This window comes from Bufo bufo, chromosome 4 (genome assembly GCF_905171765.1).
Source record: "Bufo bufo chromosome 4, aBufBuf1.1, whole genome shotgun sequence".
Classification (NCBI taxonomy): Eukaryota; Metazoa; Chordata; class Amphibia; order Anura; family Bufonidae; genus Bufo; species Bufo bufo.
Window position 1 is genome coordinate 42,842,763 of NC_053392.1, and position 24,047 is coordinate 42,866,809.

The 24,047-nt window shown below is 39.2% G+C and overlaps 1 protein-coding gene across 3 annotated transcripts in view; it reads left to right on the forward strand.

Annotated features, from left to right (window-relative positions):
* Positions 1 to 282: 282 nt before the first annotated feature.
* Positions 283 to 24,047, forward strand: part of FZD3 (frizzled class receptor 3) — a 64,105-nt gene continuing 40,340 nt past the window's right edge. For 2 of the 3 annotated variants that reach the window (XM_040427151.1, XM_040427154.1), the window contains exons 1-2: positions 329 to 375; positions 14,587 to 15,012. In XM_040427151.1, coding sequence (XP_040283085.1) covers positions 14,803 to 15,012 — 210 coding nt within the window. In that variant the 5' untranslated portion in view covers positions 329 to 375; positions 14,587 to 14,802. Of the gene's footprint in view, positions 376 to 14,586; positions 15,013 to 24,047 lie in introns of all 3 variants that reach the window. The other variant, XM_040427152.1, reaches the window with a different exon arrangement.

Here is a 24,047-nt window from a genome sequence, read left to right on the forward strand (position 1 = left end):
TGGAGAGGCTGCGCCCGCAGCTGTGGTGGGCGGGGCTTGTGTTTCCTCGGCGAAGCCTAGACTGAGAATCAGGGCTTGACGCTCGGAAGGCGTGTATCAACAATGAGGAGCTGGCTTTTCTTCGAGTTAGGGGCGGGGCATCGTGTTTGGCGTGAATGAGAAAGGTGGGGTAAAGATAGTCGTAACCAGGATGGGCGGAGAATTGGAGGCGTGGATATATGAGAGGGCGTGGCGGACAAGAGGCGTGTATCCAGTAGAGGGCGGGGTTCGACTGCGTAGGGGGCGTGGTTAGTGTGTGCCCCCCAGCAGTGAGTGCAGAGCGGAGCATTAGACACCTCACCCTGATCGTAGAGCTGCTGCTGCCGTGAGTACGGGGTATGGAATATAATAATGTGCTGCAATATACTGTCCCATCGTCTACTGCGGTGTAATATGTATATAATGTGCTGCAATATACTGTAGTGTAATATGTGTATACTATGCTGCCATGTAGTGTAATATGTATATAATGTGCTGCAATATATTGTAGTGTAATATGTATATAATGTGCTGCAATATACTGTCCCATCGTCTACTGCGGTGTAATATGTGTATACTATGCTGCCATGTACTGTAGTGTAATATGTATATAATGTGCTGCCATGTACTGTAGTGTAATATGTGTATAATGTGCTGCAATATATTGTAGTATAATATGTATATAATGTGCTGCAATATACTATGCTGCCATGTACTGTAGTGTAATATGTGTATAATATGCTGCCATGTAGTGTAATATGTGTATAATGTGCTGCCATGTAGTGTAATATGTATATAATGTGCTGCCATGTAGTGTAATATGTGTATAATGTGCTACAATATACTGTCCCATCGTCTACTGCGGTGTAATATGTATATAATGTGCTGCAATATACTGTAGTGTAATATGTGTATAATGTGCTGCCATGTAGTGTAATATGTATATAATGTGCTGCAATATATTGTAGTGTAATATGTGTATAATGTGCTGCAGTATACTATGCTGCCATGTAGTGTAATAGGCTGTAATGTAAGGGGCTGCAGTGTTATGTGCTGATATATGTGCTATAATGCAAAATACTACAATGTACTCTTCTGTAATATGCTGTAATACAGACTGCTAGAATGCATTGTGATGTAATACAGTGTGATATGCGGTATTATGCTATATTGTAGTGTAATATGTATAGAATTATCTGCAGTGTGCAGTAATATAGTGTGATATATATAAAATACTATCATGTAATATACTATGCTGCAGTGTAATAAGCAGAATGTGACATAGTACAGTGTAATATAGCAGTATACAGAATTGTGCAGTGATGTAGTGTAATATATAGGCTGCTATAATGGGATATACTGTAGTGTAGTCTATGGGCAGAGTATAATATACTGTAGTGCGGCACACAGCCCTGTCCTGCAGGGTGCATCCGTCCTCCATATGGTATGTGATATAGGACTATATAATTGTGCACTGTCCATTATACATCCAGCCGCCTCCTCTGCCGGCCTGTGCTGTGCATCTAACACCCTGCATTTATAACGTACAGATATAGATTATTATATTATAATCCGGGTCTGGTTATTGTTATGTCTGGGCCTTGGAAGCTTCTCTGTCCTCGGGATGCAGGATCCAGTATATGGCATTATATATGGCGTGCACGGTATATACTCCATCCTCCTCCGCCTGGCCCTGCGTGTTTGTTGTGCTGCATGCTGATGCGTTATATTGTGGCCCCTGGATTGTTATTATAAATGAGGCTACATGTGGATGGGGCCAGGGGTTGTGCATTGTGACTACTGAATGTGGATGAGGCCTAGGACTGTGCTTCATATCTGCAGACAGTGTGCTCGGTGTGGAGTCATGGCTGTATTATAATGTGTTAGTATACGCCTGTGTATTATAATGTGTTAGTATACGCCTGTGTATTATAATGTGTTAGTATAGACCTGTGTATTATAATGTATTAGTATACGTCTGTGTATTATAATGTGTTAGTATACGCCTGTGTATTATAATGTGTTAGTATACGCCTGTGTATTATAATGTATTAGTATACACCTGTGTATTATAATGTGTTAGTATACACCTGTGTATTATAATGTATTAGTATACGTCTGTGTATTATAATGTGTTAGTATACACCTGTGTATTATAATGTGTTAGTATAGACCTGTGTATTATAATGTGTTAGTATACACCTGTGTATTATAATGTATTAGTATACGCCTGTGTATTATAATGTGTTAGTATAGACCTGTGTATTATAATGTGTTAGTATACGCCTGTGTATTATAATGTGTTAGTATACGCCTGTGTATTATAATGTGTTAGTATACACCTGTGTATTATAATGTGTTAGTATAGACCTGTGTATTATAATGTGTTAGTATAGACCTGTGTATTATAATGTATTAGTATACGCCTGTGTATTATAATGTATTAGTATACGCCTGTGTATTATAATGTATTAGTATACGCCTGTGTATTATAATGTATTAGTATACGCCTGTGTATTATAATGTGTTAGTATACGCCTGTGTATTATAATGTGTTAGTATACACCTGTGTATTATAATGTATTAGTATACGCCTGTGTATTATAATGTATTAGTATACGCCTGTGTATTATAATGTGTTAGTATACGCCTGTGTATTATAATGTGTTAGTATACACCTGTGTATTATAATGTGTTAGTATACACCTGTGTATTATAATGTATTAGTATACGCCTGTGTATTATAATGTATTAGTATAGACCTGTGTATTATAATGTATTAGTATACGCCTGTGTATTATAATGTATTAGTATACGCCTGTGTATTATAATGTGTTAGTATACACCTGTGTATTATAATGTGTTAGTATACACCTGTGTATTATAATGTATTAGTATACGCCTGTGTATTATAATGTGTTAGTATAGACCTGTGTATTATAATGTGTTAGTATACACCTGTGTATTATAATGTGTTAGTATACACCTGTGTATTATAATGTGTTAGTATACACCTGTGTATTATAATGTGTTAGTATAGACCTGTGTATTATAATGTATTAGTATACGCCTGTGTATTATAATGTATTAGTATACGCCTGTGTATTATAATGTATTAGTATACGCCTGTGTATTATAATGTATTAGTATACGCCTGTGTATTATAATGTATTAGTATACGCCTGTGTATTATAATGTATTAGTATACGCCTGTGTATTATAATGTGTTAGTATACACCTGTGTATTATAATGTGTTAGTATACACCTGTGTATTATAATGTGTTAGTATACACCTGTGTATTACAATGTATTAGTATACGCCTGTGTATTATAATGTGTTAGTATACGCCTGTGTATTATAATGTGTTAGTATACGCCTGTGTATTATAATGTATTAGTATAGACCTGTGTATTATAATGTATTAGTATACACCTGTGTATTATAATGTGTTAGTATACGCCTGTGTATTATAATGTGTTAGTATACGCCTGTGTATTATAATGTATTAGTATACACCTGTGTATTATAATGTGTTAGTATACGCCTGTGTATTATAATGTGTTAGTATACACCTATGTATTATAATGTGTTAGTATACGCCTGTGTATTATAATGTGTTAGTATAGACCTGTGTATATAGAGAGTACATTATGTTTATGGAGAGGGTATCGAGTGCATTGTGTATATAGAGGGCACAGTGTATATACTGAAGGTATTGTGTATATAGACAGTACACTATGTATATAATAGGTGCATCATGTATATAGAGAGTACAATGTGTATATAGAGAGTTCATCATGTATGTAAAAAGTTCAGTGTGTATATAAAGAGAACATCTATGTATGTAAAGAATACAGTGTATATAGAGAATAAATTATGTATGTAGAGAGTAGTAGTACAGTGTGTATATAGAGAGTACATCATGTATATAGAGAGTACAGTGTATATGAAAGTACAGTGTGTACAGTACAGACCAAAAGTTTGGACACACCTTCTCATTCAAAGAGTTTTCTTTATTTTCATGACTATGAAAATTGTAGATTTACACTGAAGGCATCAAAACTATGAATTAACACATGTGGAATTATATACATAACAAACAAGTGTGAAACAACTGAAAATATGTCATATTCTAGGTTCTTCAAAGTAGCCACCTTTTGCTTTGATTACTGCTTTGCACACTCTTGGCATTCTCTTGATGAGCTTCAAGAGGTAGTCCCCTGAAATGGTTTTCACTTCACAGGTGTGCCCTGTCAGGTTTAATAAGTGGGATTTCTTGCCTTATAAATGGGTTTGGGACCATCAGTGGCGTTGAGGAGAAGTCAGGTGGATACACAGCTGATAGTCCTACTGAATAGACTGTTCGAATTTGTATTATGGCAAGAAAAAAGCAGCTAAGTAAAGAAAAACGAGTGGCCATCATTACTTTAAGAAATGAAGGTCAGTCAGTCAGCCGAAAAATTGGGAAAACTTTGAAAGTAAGGGCTATTTGACCATGAAGGAGAGTGATGGGGTGCTGCGCCAGATGACCTGGCCTCCACAGTCACCGGACCTGAACCCAATCGAGATGGTTTGGGGTGAGCTGGACCGCAGAGTGAAGGCAAAAGGGCCAACAAGTGCTAAGCATCTCTGGGAACTCCTTCAAGACTGTTGGAAGACCATTTCAGGGGACTACCTCTTGAAGCTCATCAAGAGAATGCCAAGAGTGTGCAAAGCATTAATCAAAGCAAAAGGTGGCTACTTTGAAGAACCTAGAATATGACATATTTTCAGTTGTTTCACACTTGTTTGTTATGTATATAATTCCACATGTGTTAATTCATAGTTTTGATGCCTTCATAGTCATGAAAATAAAGAAAACTCTTTGAATGAGAAGGTGTGTCCAAACTTTTGGTCTGTACTGTATATAGAGAGTAGATCATGTATGTAGAGAGTACAGTGTATATGGAGAGTACATCGTGTATATAAAGAGTACAGTGTGTATATATAAAATACATCATGTATATAGAAAGTACAGTGTATATGGAGAGTACATCGTGTATGTAGAGAGTACAACGTGTATATAGAGAGTACAGTGTGTATATAGAGAGTACAACGTGTATATAGAGAGTACATCATGTACTGTATATAGAGAGTAGATGGTACAGTAGGTATATAGAGTATAGTTTGTATGTAGATGGTACAGTGGGTATATAGAGAGTATAGTTTGTATGTAGATGGTACAGTGGGTATATAGAGAGTTCATCATGTATGTAGAGAGTACAAAGTGTATATAGAGTGTATGTAGAGAGTATATCATTTATATAGAGAGTACATCATATATACAGAGAGTACAAAGTGTATATAGAGTGTATGTAGAGAGTATATGATTTATGTAGAGTACATCATGTATATAGAGAGTATAGTTTGTATGTAGATGGTACAGTGGGTATATAGAAAGTACATCATGTGAGTAGAGAGTACAGTGTGTATATAGAGTACATCATGTATGTAGAGAGTACAGTGTGTATATAGAGAGTACAGTGTGTATATAGAGTACATCATGTATGTAGAGAGTACAGTGTGTATATAGAGAGTACAGTGTGTATATAGAGTACATCATGTATGTAGAGAGTACAGTGTGTATATAGAGAGAACATCATATATAGAGAGAGTATAGAGTGTATATAAAGAGTACAGTGTATATGGAGAGTACATCATGTATGTAGAGAGTACAGTGTATATGGAGAGTACATCATGTATGTAGAGAGTACAGTGTATATGGAGAGTACATCATGTACTGTATGTAGAGAGTACAATTTTTATATAGAGAGTACAAAGTGTATATAGAGAGTACAGTGTATATGGCGAGTACATCATGTATATAGAGAGAGTATAGTTTGTATGTAGATGGTACAGTGGGTATATAGAGAGTACATCATGTATACAGAGAGTACAAAGTGTATATAGAGTATATGTAGAGAGTATATCATTTATATAGAATAGATCATGTATATAGAGAGTATATATTTTGTAGTATATAGTTTGTATGTAGATGGTACAGTGGGTATATAGAGAGTATAGTTTGTATGTAGATGGTACAGTGGGTATATAGAGAGTATAGTTTGTATGTAGATGGTACAGTGGGTATATAGAGAGTATAGTTTGTATGTAGATGGTACAGTGGGTATATAGAGAGTATAGTTTGTATGTAGATGGTACAGTGGGTATATAGAGAGTATAGTTTGTATGTAGATGGTACAGTGGGTATATAGAGAGTATAGTTTGTATGTAGATGGTACAGTGGGTATATAGAGAGTATAGTTTGTATGTAGATGGTACAGTGGGTATATAGAGAGTATAGTTTGTATGTAGATGGTACAGTGGGTATATAGAGAGTATAGTTTGTATGTAGATGGTACAGTGGGTATATAGAGAGTATAGTTTGTATGTAGATGGTACAGTGGGTATATAGAGAGTATAGTTTGTATGTACATGGTACAGTGGGTATATAGAGAGTATAGTTTGTATGTAGATGGTACAGTAGGTATATAGAGAGTATAGCGTACATGTAGATGGTACAGTGGGTATATAGAGAGTATAGTTTGTATGTACATGGTACAGTAGGTATATAGAGAGTATAGCGTACATGTAGATGGTACAGTGGGTATATAGAGAGTATAGTTTGTATGTAGATGGTACAGTGGGTATATAGAGAGTATAGTTTGTATGTAGATGGTACAGTGGGTATATAGAGAGTATAGCGTACATGTAGAGTGTATAAAAATTGGTTTTCCAGCTGCATGAAATGTTCTCTCCTGTCTCTAGGGCTGTATTACACCAACAGATTATCTGACCAATATCTGTCCAATCAGACCGATAGCTGGTGTGTGTAACAGAAGATCTGTGTGTAATAGGCCATCTGACCAGTGATTGGTCAGAAAATGTGCCAGCTCAGATAAACGTCTGGTGTAGTTCAGCCCTTCTCCTGAGCTGCGCCCGTCCGCTGGAATGCACTACCCCCAGACAATGCGATCAGACAGACAGATCTGAGACTCCTCTCGCCTCCTCCTCAGTCTGGATGGTGGCAGTTCCACGTATGTGTAGTGTATATGTGATTTCTGGGCCGTGTCCCCGGTGTCAGGGTTATTCTCCAGACATGTAATACTAGACGTGTGGCCTGGGAGGGGGGGATGTATTACACTCACAATTTCACGTATTCCTAAAAAAAAAAAACTGAAGTTACTCCATGTGCATTCCGTTTCCGTATGTCCGTATTTCCGTTCCGCCAAAAAATAGAACATGTCCTATTATTGTCCGCATTACGGACAAGGATAGGACTGGTCTATCAGGGGCCAGCTGTTCCGTTCCGCAAAATACGGAATGCACACGGACGTCATCCGCATTTTTTGCGGATCCGTTTTTTGCAGACCGTAAAATACATACCGTCTTGTGCATGAGGCCTAAGTCTGGGGATTCTGGGAGATAACCCCCACTGGGCACTGTCATGGCGATCCTGAAGTTTTCAGAATATCGGACAGCTCAGTATTCGAATTCAGATAATATGCAGCGATATCTCTAATCTCATAAAACCAGCTAAAAAAGATAATCCTAGCTGGATAATCCCCTGCCGGAGTCCTCCGTAATCCATGATCGGGGGCGCTCCCCTCCCCTGTGATATAAAGAAAGCAGAGAGGTCGTTGTCACCCAGCTTTCCCGGAGACAGAAATCACAAAATGTCAACGGTTTAAAAGGATTTTCCAATTTTTAAGTGCACTAAGCAGTTTTCTAATAGCCTTTATGTTTCGATTACTTATTATGCTTGCTGTCAGTGAATGAGAACCCCCGTGTGATAAACCAGTTCACAGCCAGTCCTGCTGTCAGCTTGGAAGTGGATCTGCTACAATGTATCAGTCTGGAGTCACATAGTCTGCACTGAATACAATCGTATCACTAAGCATAGGGCCGGCTACTACCTCTGAATGGAAACAGCAGTGTTCTCATTCACTGACAGCAAGCGGAGATCTTGAAAAGTGGAACTAAAACGCAAAGTATATAATAAAATTGTAGAATTTTTAACTTCATTTACGTAAAACCGAGAAACCTCTTTAAGGCCTCGTTCACATTTCCGTTTTTTTTCACTGACACGTGCTGTCCGCATTTTCTGCGGACAGCCCGCGTACCCAGTGATTTAAATGTGGTCACCTTTCAGTATTCTTTTTTACTGACCGCGGGTCGGTAAAAAAACACGCCGACATGCGCTACTTTGGACCAAGCACGCCCATTGATGTCCGTGGGTCCGTTTTTCACTGAAGAATGAGAGGAGATTCTTTGGAAATTAATTTTCAGCTGAACAACTTCCGTGAATTACGGATGACGCACAGATGGCAAAAACGGACACCCACGGATCCTTCACGGACTTCTTCACTGATGACACGCGTACGCTTTTTTTTCACGGACGTGACACGGAAATGTGAACAAGGCCTAACTCATAGACTTCTATTTCCTTGATTTTTTTATCGTCTGGACATTATAGTGTTATTATAATCACATCAGCAGGATTTCCCCGGATAAACCGTCCTGCAACTAAACTCCATGATTAGAAATCCTCATTTGTCGTCGCTTTGTCCAAGATCCAAGGAGCTGCCACATTCCTTCATTCAGTCGGACCCCCCCCCCCCCCCTTCTCCACCGACGATCATACATGACACACTAGAATTTCTCATATATGATGTGAAATCCAAGTAATTGGACTACTAGCCCCAGGCCTGTTTTCTATATATTATTGTCCCGCCATCGAAAGTGACTGCCGGCCTCGCACCTTCATTATGAGGCATATACATTTAATGTACAAAAGCCTCGTCCTGTTTCCACTGGATTATCTGCCTAATCTGGCATTAAACCGAATAGCACATCCTGGTTAACTCATTCACTGCCACCAGAGAAGCTTTCTCCGGTTCTCTTATGTCATCACATGCTGAGCAGTGCACTTGCTGCCAGGAGGAGTGGGGGAAGGGAAATATACCTGCTGTGAACACATTGCTGCCTCACAAAAGTGGTTGTCGCTTCTTGTTAGTGTCCATTGAATCATTATCCTGACAAGATAACATGGACATTTTATCCATTATTACCATCATAATACTGGCACTGTAGAATAATATGTACTATAATACTGCCTGCCATGTACAAGAATATAACTACTATAATACTGCTCCTATGTACAAGAATATGACTACTATAATACTGCTCCTATGTACAGGAATATAACTACTATAATACTGCCTCCTATGTACAAGAATATAACTACTATAATACTGCTCCTATGTACAAGAATATAACTACTATAATACTGCTCCTATGTACAAGAATATAACTACTATAATACTGCCTCCTATGTACAGGAATATAACTACTATAATACTGCTCCTATGTACAGGAATATAACTACTATAATACTGCTCCTATGTACAAGAATATAACTACTATAATACTGCTCCTATGTACAAGAATATAACTACTATAATACTGCTCCTATGTACAAGAATATAACTACTATAATACTGCCTCCTATGTACAAGAATATAACTACTATAATACTGCTCCTATGTACAAGAATATAACTACTATACTACTGCTCCTATGTACAAGAATATAACTACTATAATACTGCTCCTATGTACAAGAATATAACTACTATAATACTGCCTGCCATGTACAAGAATATAACTACTATAATACTGCTCCTATGTACAAGAATATAACTACTATAATACTGCCTCCTATGTACAAGAATAGAACTACTATAATACTGCCTCCTATGTACTAGACTATAACTACTATAATACTGCCTCCTATGTACAAGAATATAACTACTATAATACTGCCTCCTATGTACAGGAATATAACTACTATAATACTGCTCCTACGTACAAGACTATAACTACTATAATACTGCTCCTATGTACAAGACTATAACTACTATAATACTGCTCCTATGTACAAGAATATAACTACTATAATACTGCTCCTATGTACAAGAATATAACTACTATAATACTGCACCTATGTACAAGAATATAACTACTATAATACTGCTCCTATGTACAAGAATATAACTACTATAATACTGCTCCTATGTACAAGAAAATAACTACTATAATACTGCTCCTATGTACAAGAATATAACTACTATAATACTGCCTCTTATGTACAAGAATATAACTACTATAATACTGCCTCCTATGTACAAGAATATAACTACTATAATACTGCTCCTATGTACAAGAATATAACTACTATTATACTGCTCCTATGTACAGGAATATAACTACTATAATACTGCCTCCTATGTACAAGAATATAACTACTATAATACTGCCTCGTATGTACAAGACTATAACTACTATAATACTGCTCCTATGTACAAGAATATAACTACTATAATACTGCTCCTATGTAAAAGAATATAGCTACTATAATACTGCTCCTATGTACAAGAATATAACTACTATAATACTGCACCTATGTACAGGAATATAACTACTATAATACTGCTCCTATGTACAAGAATATAACTACTATAATACTGCCTCGTATGTACAAGACTATAACTACTATAATACTGCTCCTATGTACAAGACTATAACTACTATAATACTGCTCCTATGTACAAGAATAGAACTACTATAATACTGCTCCTATGTACAAGAATAGAACTACTATAATACTGCTCCTATGTACAAGAATATAACTACTATAATACTGCTTCTATGTACAAGAATATAACTACTATAATACTGCTCCTATGTACAAGAATATAACTACTATAATACTGCTTCTATGTACAAGAATAGAACTACTATAATACTGCCTCCTATGTACTAGACTATAACTACTATAATACTGCCTCCTATGTACAAGAATATAACTACTATAATACTGCCTCCTATGTACAGGAATATAACTACTATAATACTGCTCCTACGTACAAGACTATAACTACTATAATACTGCTCCTATGTACAAGACTATAACTACTATAATACTGCTCCTATGTACAAGAATATAACTACTATAATACTGCTCCTATGTACAAGAATATAACTACTATAATACTGCACCTATGTACAAGAATATAACTACTATAATACTGCTCCTATGTACAAGAATATAACTACTATAATACTGCTCCTATGTACAAGAAAATAACTACTATAATACTGCTCCTATGTACAAGAATATAACTACTATAATACTGCCTCTTATGTACAAGAATATAACTACTATAATACTGCTCCTATGTACAAGAATATAACTACTATTATACTGCTCCTATGTACAGGAATATAACTACTATAATACTGCCTCCTATGTACAAGAATATAACTACTATAATACTGCTCCTATGTACAAGAATATAACTACTATTATACTGCTCCTATGTACAGGAATATAACTACTATAATACTGCCTCCTATGTACAAGAATATAACTACTATAATACTGCCTCGTATGTACAAGAATATAACTACTATTATACTGCTCCTATGTACAGGAATATAACTACTATAATACTGCTCCTATGTACAAGAATATAACTACTATAATACTGCTCCTATGTAAAAGAATATAGCTACTATAATACTGCTCCTATGTACAAGAATATAACTACTATAATACTGCACCTATGTACAGGAATATAACTACTATAATACTGCTCCTATGTACAAGAATATAACTACTATAATACTGCCTCGTATGTACAAGACTATAACTACTATAATACTGCTCCTATGTACAAGACTATAACTACTATAATACTGCTCCTATGTACAAGAATAGAACTACTATAATACTGCTCCTATGTACAAGAATAGAACTACTATAATACTGCTCCTATGTACAAGAATATAACTACTATAATACTGCTTCTATGTACAAGAATATAACTACTATAATACTGCTCCTATGTACAAGAATATAACTACTATAATACTGCCTCCTATGTACAAGAATATAACTGCTATAATACTGCTCCTATGTACAAGAATATAACTACTATAATACTGCTCCTATGTACAAGACTATAGCTACTATAATACTGCTCCTATGTACAAGAATATAACTGCTATAATACTGCTCCTATATACAATATAACTACTATAATACTGCTCCTATGTACAAGAATATAACTACTATAATACTGCTCCTATGTACAAGAGTATAACTGCTATAATACTGCTCCTATGTACAAGAATATAACTACTATAATACTGCCTCCTATGTACAAGAATATAATTACTATAATACTGCTCCTGTGTACAAGAATATAACTACTATAATACTGCTTCCTATGTATAAGAATATAACTGCTATAATACTGCTCCTGTGTACAAGAATATAACTACTATAATACTGCTTCCTATGTATAAGAATATAACTACTATAATACTGCTCCTATGTACAAGAATATAACTACTATAATACTGCCTCCTGTGTACAAGAATATAACTACTATAATACTGCTCCTATGTACAAGAATATAACTACTATAATACTGCTCCTATGTATAAGACTATAACTACTATAATACTGCTCCTATGTACAAGAATATAACTACTATAATACTGCCTCCTATGTACAAGAATATAACTACTATAATACTGCTCCTATGTATAAGACTATAACAACTATAATACTGTTCCTATGTACAAGAATATAACTACTATAATACTGCTCCTATGTACAAGAATATAACTACTATAATACTGCTCCTATGTACAAGAATATAACTACTATAATACTGCGCCTATGTACAAGAATATAACTACTATAATACTGCCTCCTATGTACAAGAATATAACTACTATAATACTGCTCCTATGTACAAGAATATAACTACTATAATACTGCTCCTATGTATAAGACTATAACAACTATAATACTGTTCCTATGTACAAGAATATAACTACTATAATACTGCTCCTATGTACAAGAATATAACTACTATAATACTGCGCCTATGTACAAGAATATAACTACTATAGTACTGCTCCTATGTACAAGAATATAACTACTATAATACTGCCTCCTATGTACAAGAATATAACTACTATAATACTGCTCCTATGTATAAGACTATAACAACTATAATACTGTTCCTATGTACAAGAATATAACTACTATAATACTGCTCCTATGTACAAGAATATAACTACTATAATACTGCTCCTATGTACAAGAATATAACTACTATAATACTGCGCCTATGTACAAGAATATAACTACTATAATACTGCCTCCTATGTACAAGAATATAACTACTATAATACTGCCTCCTATGTACAAGAATATAACTACTATAATACTGCTCCTATGTATAAGACTATAACTACTATAATACTGTTCCTATGTACAAGAATATAACTACTATAATACTGCTCCTATGTACAAGAATATAACTACTATAATACTGCTCCTATGTACAAGAATATAACTACTATAATACTGCCTCCTATGTACAAGAATATAACTACTATAATACTGCCTCCTATGTACAAGAATATAACTACTATAATACTGCCTCCTATGTACAAGAATATTACTACTATAATACTGCTCCTATGTACAAGAATATAAATACTATAATACTGCTCCTATGTATAAGACTATAACTACTATAATACTGCCTCCTATGTACAAGAATATAACTACTATAATACTGCTCCTATGTGTAAGAATATAACTACTATAATACTGCTCCTATGTGTAAGAATATAACTACTATAATGCTGCCTCCTATGTACAAGAATATAACTACTATAATACTGCTCCTATGTACAAGAATATAACTACTATAATACTGCCTCCTATATACAAAAATATAACTACTATAATACTGCTCCTATGTACAAGAATATAACTACTATAGTACTGCTCATATGTACAAGAATATAACTACTATAATACTGCTTCCTATGTACAAGAATATAACTACTATAATACTGCTCCTATGTACAAGAATATAACTACTATAATACTGCTCCTATGTACAAGAATATAACTACTATAATACTGCTCCTATGTACAAGAATATAACTACTATAATACTGCCTCCTATGTACAAGAATATAACTACTATAATACGGCTCCTATGTACAATAATATAACTACTATAATACTGCTCCTATGTACAAGAATATAACTACTATAATACTGCTCCTATGTACAAGAATATAACTACTATAATACTGCTCCTATGTACAAGAATATAACTACTATAATACTGCTCCTATGTACAAGAATATAACTACTATAATACTGCCTTTATGTGGAGATAATACATTAGATCGAAATGTTATAATCTGTTGGTTTACCAGTATAGATGTTTGTATTACGCTGTGTGTGGCCGGTATAATTATAATAAGAAGTATAATAAATAAGTATATATACTTTATTTGGAGATTAAATAATCGGTTACCGCTTATTGTTGTTTTTCTTCCTCAGCAGTAATTGCGCGATATAATTATTCTGACATGTTTTAAAAAACAGGAACCAGCTTTGACTTGTTGTGTTTTTATGTCTTCAGATTGAGAAGGTGTGAGATCTGCTTCCTAAAATGAAGACGATCGTCTGGGAGTGCGGTTAGCGGCCGGACACTGGAAGTGCAACTCAAAAGCCAGGGAGATATCACCAGGAATTAAAAATGCATCGGAAATTTCTCCATGAACAACGGGAGTTATCATCACAGATAGGCCTGTCCTTATGCTCAACCCTGAAGGACAGCTAGTATCTGCTGACCACCATGGCTTCTTGTAGTCTTATCATGTCTGCCTATAGGATTTCTTGCCTCATGTGGCTTTTCGTGGCACTCGGTGACCTGACAGCGGGGCACAGTCTCTTTGCCTGTGAGCCTATTATACTGAGAATGTGTCAAGACCTTCCCTATAATTCAACATTCATGCCCAATCTTCTGAACCACTATGACCAGCAAACCGCAGCCCTGGCAATGGAGGTGAGATCTTGTGTTGTTAGTCTCCATGATAAGTGTGATTACCTGTGTCGGTCCTTGTTGATACCAGTACCATGCTGACATTGCAGTCAACAGATTCGATGAATGGCTTCTAAGAACGAAAGGGAACAATGTGAGGATGAGTGAGACTGTTAAGTTGTTGAATTGTGTTTGGCACAGTCTTCAAGGACTGAGATTCTCGGTTTGCGTCCAGGGTCTTCCTGTGCATGGAGATCGTATGTTCTCCCCATGTTTCCATGGGTTTGTTTTAGGTACATTTGTTTCCTCACACTTTTCAAAAACATAATTTATACAATAAAGAAATTCAAGGTTCATGGATAGATGTTCGGGATGAACAGTATGGTTTTTGACCATCTACAGTAGGAATTTAGCAACCGTAAACTCTCCCATGTGGATCCCTTAGGTATCTTTTGATATGGTTAAAAAATGGTCTACCTGGTTGGATGGCCACTGCCTATATTCTCCTCAGCAACCCCCTGTCGATCCAATATCAACGCTTCCCAGGGCACTTCCTGTCTCTATTTCTTGGTCCACCTTGACACAGAAAATGTGACCTCTCATCCTATCACTGGTCACAGAGGTGACCTTCCTCAGGTAGTTATTGGTCACATTTCCTCGTTGGGAGGGACCAGGAAGTAGAGACCAGTGGAGGACTCGAGAAGCATTGACTTGAGTGGTGGGGGATCAGTGGTTATGACTTTTTTACTTTTTCAAGCCATCCTGACCCTTTTTTTAAATGTGTTTAGCAGCAGGATGATTCCTATAAGACAAATGAAGTGTTGGACACATTAATTTAGGAGCCACATAGAGCTTTGGGTAGTAGTGAACCAATAGGAACTTCCATGAACATCAGTAGAAGACTACCCTAAAAAACGGGCATTGGCATTGACTCCTTGGCTTTTTGCAGCCATGGAATAGGGCGATCATTGGTTTTAATCATGGGCTGGACATCTTTTAGGAGATATATGATGTATGTTGGAGGCCATCATCTAGAGAAGACACAACTTGGTCCACATTGTAAAATTCTTAAGGCCAAACTGGCATCGGAGGAGAGTTAGGAAGGAGAGTACGGAGACAGCTCGCCTAGGAAGTGCCCTCATTGATAAGATCAATTTACAAAGAGTAGACCCCATTACAGAAATCAAAAATGGACCCTTTTTTTCTAGTGCTTGCCAACTTCCACACTTCCCTCCCACCTAGGGCATGAATGTCCTATTTCTTGTTTGTCCTCCTACCAAGGGCAGTATAGGCAGTTCTTCCGCCTTGTTTTCTGATGTTGCCTTGTCCATAGATGGTCTTTATTTAGTGTATCTATCCCGCATTAGAAACCAGGTTAATGTGGCCAACCTGAGCATGGTTTCATCTCTATGATCCCCATAGCCTGGTCTATATCTATAACATGTAATTGCAGCAGTTGATGATAACATCCACAACTGTACATAATGTACATGCTCTAACAGCAGGGTGGGTGGAGGACATATTTTATGTCCTCTCCATTGTAAGGGGGAACCTGGCCTGTCAGTCCACATCCCCTGGACATGCAAGGGTTAAAGAGAACCTGTCTGGTTGCATTCTCTGCTTTGAAGGTTGTTGATTGTCAAACAGTTGGAGACCCTGGATGAGGGCGCTTCTTCTTTTGAAGGCGCCCATTTGAATATTTTTTGATCTTTGTCAAGAATTTTCTTTCAGGTTCAACTTTTTGTATTTGTCACTGCTGACATGGATGTTTTCCTGAATGTTTTTGGATTTGCTCAGAGTACATAGTGGTCAAGTGAGTCTAAGCCACATGCCCTTTATTGTACTTTGTCAGATGGGCCTTTGAGCCAAGCCACCACCTGTTTTTGTGCTTTTTGCCATGATATACATTCCAAGGGAAATTACAGAGTATGTCCTTCAAAACTTGCACTTCATGTTGGGCCAATTTCCGTACAGGATATCCTACACCAGGGGTAGGCAACCTTCGGCACTCAAGCTGTTGTGAAACTACAATTCCCAGCATGTACCATTCATTTCTATGAGAGTTCTGAGAAAAGCACAGGAAGTATGCATGCTGGGAGTTGTAGTTCACAACAGCTGGAGTGCCGGAGGTTGCCTACACCATAGCTACGTTTTTAGGCAGAAGGTTTAAGTAGGATCTAAAAAAGGTGGGGTTGTCACCAAGAGGGGTTAGTTGTAATGAGGTGTGGCTACCATGGTGTACATGAAGTGCCATGTATACATGAAGGTGTATATCTGCGACAGGGTGCCACTCCATTTTCCAGTTTTTGGCTGGTTTGTGTTGGTGGCAATGGTCATGGTGGTGGTAGTGAGGCCAATGTTCCCTTGCAGGAGGAGACGAGAAGAAATTGGAGCATCTTGCACCTGTGCTGTGGTCAATGTATAGCCAGGTATGGTGGGATGTACCAAATCTGGGTTTTCATTGGGAGGTGGAGTCCGCACAATGGATAGATTCTTATACATGAGCTTAAACTCAATGCAACATGTTATTAACCAGGTGCAGTGGTGACTGGTAGATTCAGTGGTTGGACCACATCAAACACCGGCATGTGGGACGTTCTGGGTCAGTGGGTCCATTCACCACCTGGGACCTGACAAGATGATTTGCTCACAGGTGATGATATTTTCCGGCCTTTCTTTACTAATCCGATGATCCGCTGTCATTGTGATCTTAATCTGACAATGGAGACTTATGTTTCCCTATAGACATGTCATATTTGTGTTCAGGATGTATTCAAAGTGTGCTGCCACTGGGTTCCCACGGAAATTCCCTGTATTTTGCAATGCATTAGAAATGTCTGTGAGGTATGAGGCACTTTGTACCTCAGTTTGGTGATGCTATACTACTAGTTACCCGTGTTGCATATGGTGGTCCAGATGACACATTGGCAGTATGCAGTCCCATAGAGACAGCTGACAAATACTTTCGACTTTTTTAGGGGGGGTGGATATTTTTATAGTGGTGTTTTTGTACTGCACGTCTGATACCTGCAGTGTGTATCGTATTCACCTTCATATGCACTTCTGAGCGGTGACATCAGGGAGATTCCAAGATGTGATGTGATAAGCGGTGCACACCCCCAGATGCTCCCAGCTTAATGTGTTTGAATCACAAGTAGTATACATATAGGACCCGCTCATCACACCCCAAAATAAATACAGATCCAGACCTCAAAATAAAGACCTAAGACCAGACCCCCTAAACTAATACAGACCCCAGACCTGACCATTAAACATATTAGACCAGACCCCTAATTACAGACCCCAGAACAGAAGTCCTAAATAAATACAAAGCCAGACTTCCTAAGTACAGACCCAGCCTAGATCCCCTAAATAAGTATGCACCCCAGACCAGACCCCCTAAATTAAAACATACCCTAGACCAGACATCCTAAACAAATAAGACCCTGTAAATAGATACACACCCTAGACAGACCCCCTATACAAATAGAGACCTCAGACCAGAATCCTTAAATAAATACACATCCCAGAAATACCCCCAAATCAAATACAGATGCAGACCAGACCCCTTAAATTAATACAATCCCCAGACCCACTAAATAAATACAGTCCCAGACCAGACCCCCTTAACAGATAAACACCCCAGGCCTGACCCCCTAAATAAATGCAGACTGCAGACCAAGCTCCCTAAATAAATACAGTCCCAAACCAGACCCCCTAAATAAATGCAGACTGCAGACCAAGCTCCCTAAATAAATACAGTCCCAAACCAGACCCCCTAAATAAATACAGACCCGCTTAACAGATACATACCCCAGGCCTAACCCCCTAACTAAATGCAGACCCCAAACCAGGCTCCCTAAATAAATGCAGACCCCAGACCAGGCTCCCTAAATAAATGCAGACCCCAGACCAGGCCCCCATCAATAAATGCAGACCCTAGACCAGGCTCCCTAAATAAATGCAGACCCTAGACAAGGTTCCCTAAATAAACGCAGACCACAGACCAGGCCCCCATCAATAAATGCAGACCCTAGACCAGGCTCCCTAAATAAATGCAGACTCTAGACCAGGCTCCCTAAATAAATGCAGACCACAGACCAGGCCCCCATCAATAAATGCAGACCCTAGACCAGGCTCCTTAAATAAATGCAGACCCTAGACAAGGCTCCCTAAATAAACGCAGACCACAGACCAGGCCCCCATCAATAAATGCAGACCCTAGACCAGGCTCCCTAAATAAATGCAGACTCTAGACCAGGCTCCCTAAATAAATGCAGACCCCAGACCAGGCTCCCTAAATAAATGCAGACCACAGACCAGGCCCCCATCAATAAATGCAGACCCTAGACCAGGCTCACTAAATAATTGCAGACCACAGACCAGGCTCCCTAAATAACTGCAGACCCCAGACCAGGCTCCCTAAATAAATGCAGACCACAGACCAGGCTCCCTAAATAAATGCAGACCCCAGACCAGGCTCCCTAAATAAATGCAGACCACAGACCAGGCTCCCTAAATAAATGCAGACCCCAGACCAGGCTCCCTAAATAAATGCAGACCCCAAACCAGGCTCCCTAAATAAATGCAGACCCCAGACCAGGCTCCCTAAATAAATGCAGACCCCAGACCAGGCCCCCATCAATAAATGCAGACCCTAGACCAGGCTCCCTAAATAAATGCAGACCCTAGACAAGGTTCCCTAAATAAACGCAGACCACAGACCAGGCCCCCATCAATAAATGCAGACCCTAGACCAGGCTCCCTAAATAAATGCAGACTCTAGACCAGGCTCCCTAAATAAATGCAGACCACAGACCAGGCCCCCATCAATAAATGCAGACCCTAGACCAGGCTCCTTAAATAAATGCAGACCCTAGACAAGGCTCCCTAAATAAACGCAGACCACAGACCAGGCCCCCATCAATAAATGCAGACCCTAGACCAGGCTCCCTAAATAAATGCAGACTCTAGACCAGGCTCCCTAAATAAATGCAGACCCCAGACCAGGCTCCCTAAATAAATGCAGACCACAGACCAGGCCCCCATCAATAAATGCAGACCCTAGACCAGGCTCACTAAATAATTGCAGACCACAGACCAGGCTCCCTAAATAAATGCAGACCCCAGACCAGGCTCCCTAAATAAATGCAGACCACAGACCAGGCTCCCTAAATAAATGCAGACCCCAGACCAGGCTCCCTAAATAAATGCAGACCCCAGACCAGGCTCCCTAAATAAATGCAGACCACAGACCAGGCCCCCATCAATAAATGCAGACCCTAGACCAGGCTCCCTAAATGAATGCAGACCCTAGACCAGGCTCCCTAAATAAATGAAGACCCCAGACCAGGCTCCCTAAATAAATGCAGACCACAGACCAGGCCCCCATCAATAAATGCAGACCCTAGACCAGGCTCCCTAAATAATTGCAGACCACAGACCAGGCTCCCTAAATAAATGCAGACCCCAGACCAGGCTCCCTAAATAAATGCAGACCACAGACCAGGCTCCCTAAATAAATGCAGACCCCAGACCAGGCTCCCCAAATAAATGCAGACCCCAGACCAGGCTCCCTAAATAAATGCAGACCCCAGACCAGGCTCCCTAAATAAATGCAGACCCCAGACCAGGCTCCCTAAATAAATGCAGACCCCAGACCAGGCTCCCTAAATAAATGCAGGCCCCAGACCAGGCTCCCTAAATAAATGCAGACCCCAGACCAGGCTCCCTAAATAAATGCAGACCCCAGACCAGGCTCCCTAAATAAATGCAGATCACAGACCAGGCTCCCTAAATAAATGCAGACCCCAGAACAGGGTCCGTAAATAAATGCAGACCCCAGACAATGCTCCCTAAATAAATGCAGACCCCAGACCAGGCTCCCTATATAAATGCAGACCACAGACCAAGCTCCCTAAATAAATGCAGACCCCAGACCAGGCTCCCTAAATAAATGCAGACCCCAGACCAGGCTCCCTAAATAAATGCAGACCCCAGACCAGGCTCCCTAAATAAATGCAGACCCCAGACCAGGCTCCCTAAATAAATGCTGACCACAGACCAGGCTCCCTAAATAAATACAGACCCCAGAACAAACCCGCTTAACAGATACACACCCCTGGCCAAACCCCCTAAACTAATGCAGACCGCAGACTAGACATCCTAAAAAAATGCAGACCCCAGACAGACCTTAAATAAATACAGACCCCCCTTAAAAGATACTTACCCCAGTCAGAAATGCAGACCCTAGACTATACCTTCCAAATAAATACAGAACCAGACCCTGTATATAAATACATGCTCCAGATTAGACCTCCTAAACAGAGATGGACCCCAGACCAGACCCCCTACATAAATACAGACCCTATAGTCACACCCTCTCCTTGCTCCAGCAGTCCTCTTCATTTGGTACTGGTACTGACAGCGACTTGACATAGGCCTTGTTGCCAAGATGCTGCATGCAGCGCCATCCGGAGGTCTCCCCTTTTTTCGCTGTATACCCCCCATCTCCATACAGGTCAGTTACTAATCAGATGACCCCAAGCAAATCGCCATTTTTTTACAATCTGAGTCCTGAGAAACCCATGAACCCGTTCTACTACGTGTCACCCTCCGGCAGCTACTATGAGGAGACTGATTTATGGCCCAACCGCATTCATCCTGAGGCTTTTTTCAACAAACCTGCTGTACGGTCTCCGACAAGATGGCCGACACCCAGACAATGTAAAAGTATATAGCTCCACGACAGCATCACTAAAGGAAAGAAATCGGTTTACTCAGGTTTATCTGGTTCCGCCTCACTTAAAGCACCTTTAACCTGTGTGAATTGGCAGCCATCTTGTTTGCTGTCAGCAGTGGCACAATGGAAGGGGACATTTACCTATGCCATTATGCCTCCATATGACCTCCATCCTTCTCGCTTCACTCAACCTACATTTCCAACAAAATGACTTCTGCTATGGTAGATGGAGGTCTGGATCAAAACGCCTGTGTGGCAAAAGGGCTCTTGGGCCTCGTCAGGCATGACGTCCCAACCGTGACTGCGTACTCTGCATCCATATTCCTCCATATGCACCATTTCCTCCACAGCAGCTAACTTTTTTTCCCCGATAAATCTGAAAAAAATTAAAATAAATTGTGGATGTGGCAAAAAAATTGGAAAATTGTAAAAAATATTGTAATATGTATTCTCCAGTTTTTGTGTACACATACGACACACCAAAGACTGGATACAGGCTGCCCCTCCGGTTCAAATTGCAGTGAGTTAATCAAAATCTATGCAACTTTTTTTGGGGGGGGAAAAACACATTTCTTTTTGAGCTTTGTGTATCTGTCTTCTCTCTGTGGTTTTTGACAAATGGCTTTAATTTCAACGCTTGTTTAATAAGTGACTAAAGAGCCAGTGATCTCTGATCCGTGGAGCTTCACACTCTAACTATACGGCGAATGATCTAACTGGTTATTTTAATTTTAGGTTGTCCGACCTTGTTTATAAAGGGGGAGGCATTTTTGAAGGGGTTGTGCAAGATTAGAAAAAAATAAACTGCACCACTCCTGTGCGTGGCTTGTGTTTGGTATTGCAGCTCAGTTCCATTGAAATGTATGGGACTGAACTGCAATACCAAGGCGTTGTTTTTGGCCGAAAGCAGCCATATTTTTCTAACTTTTGACACTCCCCAGTAATTTCAAATTTGTATTGGAGTGATAATGCAGAATTGTATCTTGCTTGAAAAACAATGGACAACCTCTTTTCATATCGCAAGTTCCCATGCAACAAACTGTAATTTATTGGCCAGTATAGTACATGCTCGTTTTCCCTACAGCACCCCTGCAGGGAAAATGAGGTATTACACAGTAGCCATTGATTGTAATGGATGCTAGTGGTCCTCCACAAAACAGAAAGTATGTTACTAAGAATTAGCTTGTTCTGGATGTGTACCGTAGTAATATAACCCTTCAGATGATGGAACATAATAGTCTATGGCTCTGTTCCCTGGGGGCACCAGCTGCGAGGACGGCCAATGTGTAACCAGCTGGTGACTGGTCCTTAATAGGCTCCACTGCCCCTATTAATTTGTGTATTGTTACAGGACCAGATGATGCTATGGTGGGCTTGGACTATATCTCCTCCCCCTTAAATACTCCATATGTTAGAGACTGAAAGGCTATCTCCACTCAAATCCCAAAAATATTGGGTTGACTGCGATAAAACCCAAATCTCCCATTCCCCTTGTGTCATATATTAATCTAGGAAGCTGAGATAGGAGGAGCTGTTTTATGGAGTCCTCTCACTTGTCTTGATTGTAGCAGGTGCTTTGACCATAATGGACTAGATCGATAAAGTCAAAGACCGTGACTGCTCCCGTCTAGTCAGAACGTGCAGGTGACCAGTGACGAAGGGGTCAGGGGCCTCCAGGAAAAAAAAGTCCCAGGAAATGGACTCTCTCTAATTGTCACATTGTCTAATTGTCTAATTGTCTCTTCATTGTCACATGTGGGTAGCGGTGTTTTTATATAGCTTGATGGCTGGTGTAATTAGGTTGATTGAAACATTTTCAAAAATATTCACATTAAAGATGGGATGTGCCCCTAAGACGTGGTTGTGCTGCCCAGATCAGGGAGAGTGGTGCAGGCTGGTGAAAGGGGATGCCTACGATGGAAGGCCATTGTTGTCTGCCTTTCTCCCCTTAGGAGGATGGATAGACCTCAGCTGCCCGCTGTGCGCACACAGAGCTCTCATTGTCATCCTTCATCTCTTTTCAATGGAGTGGGAAAATTGGATTTTGTGCCCTCCCCCACCTCCCCTCCTTCAAGCGTTTGCTGGTTCAGTACGTTGTTCCATTGTCCCGTGTCTGAGATCGATGCTCCCCCCCACACACGCACAATGAAGAGCTGCATCCAGCAGAGATGGTGCAGATGGACATTCCCGAAACATCCCTGCACTAACCATCTGTAAGAAAAAAATTACTTCTGTATTGGGGAAGGGACATCCCCTCCAAGCCCTTCCTGAGATACTTCTTAATTACTGAGCATTCATACTGGTATAGGGCAGGGGG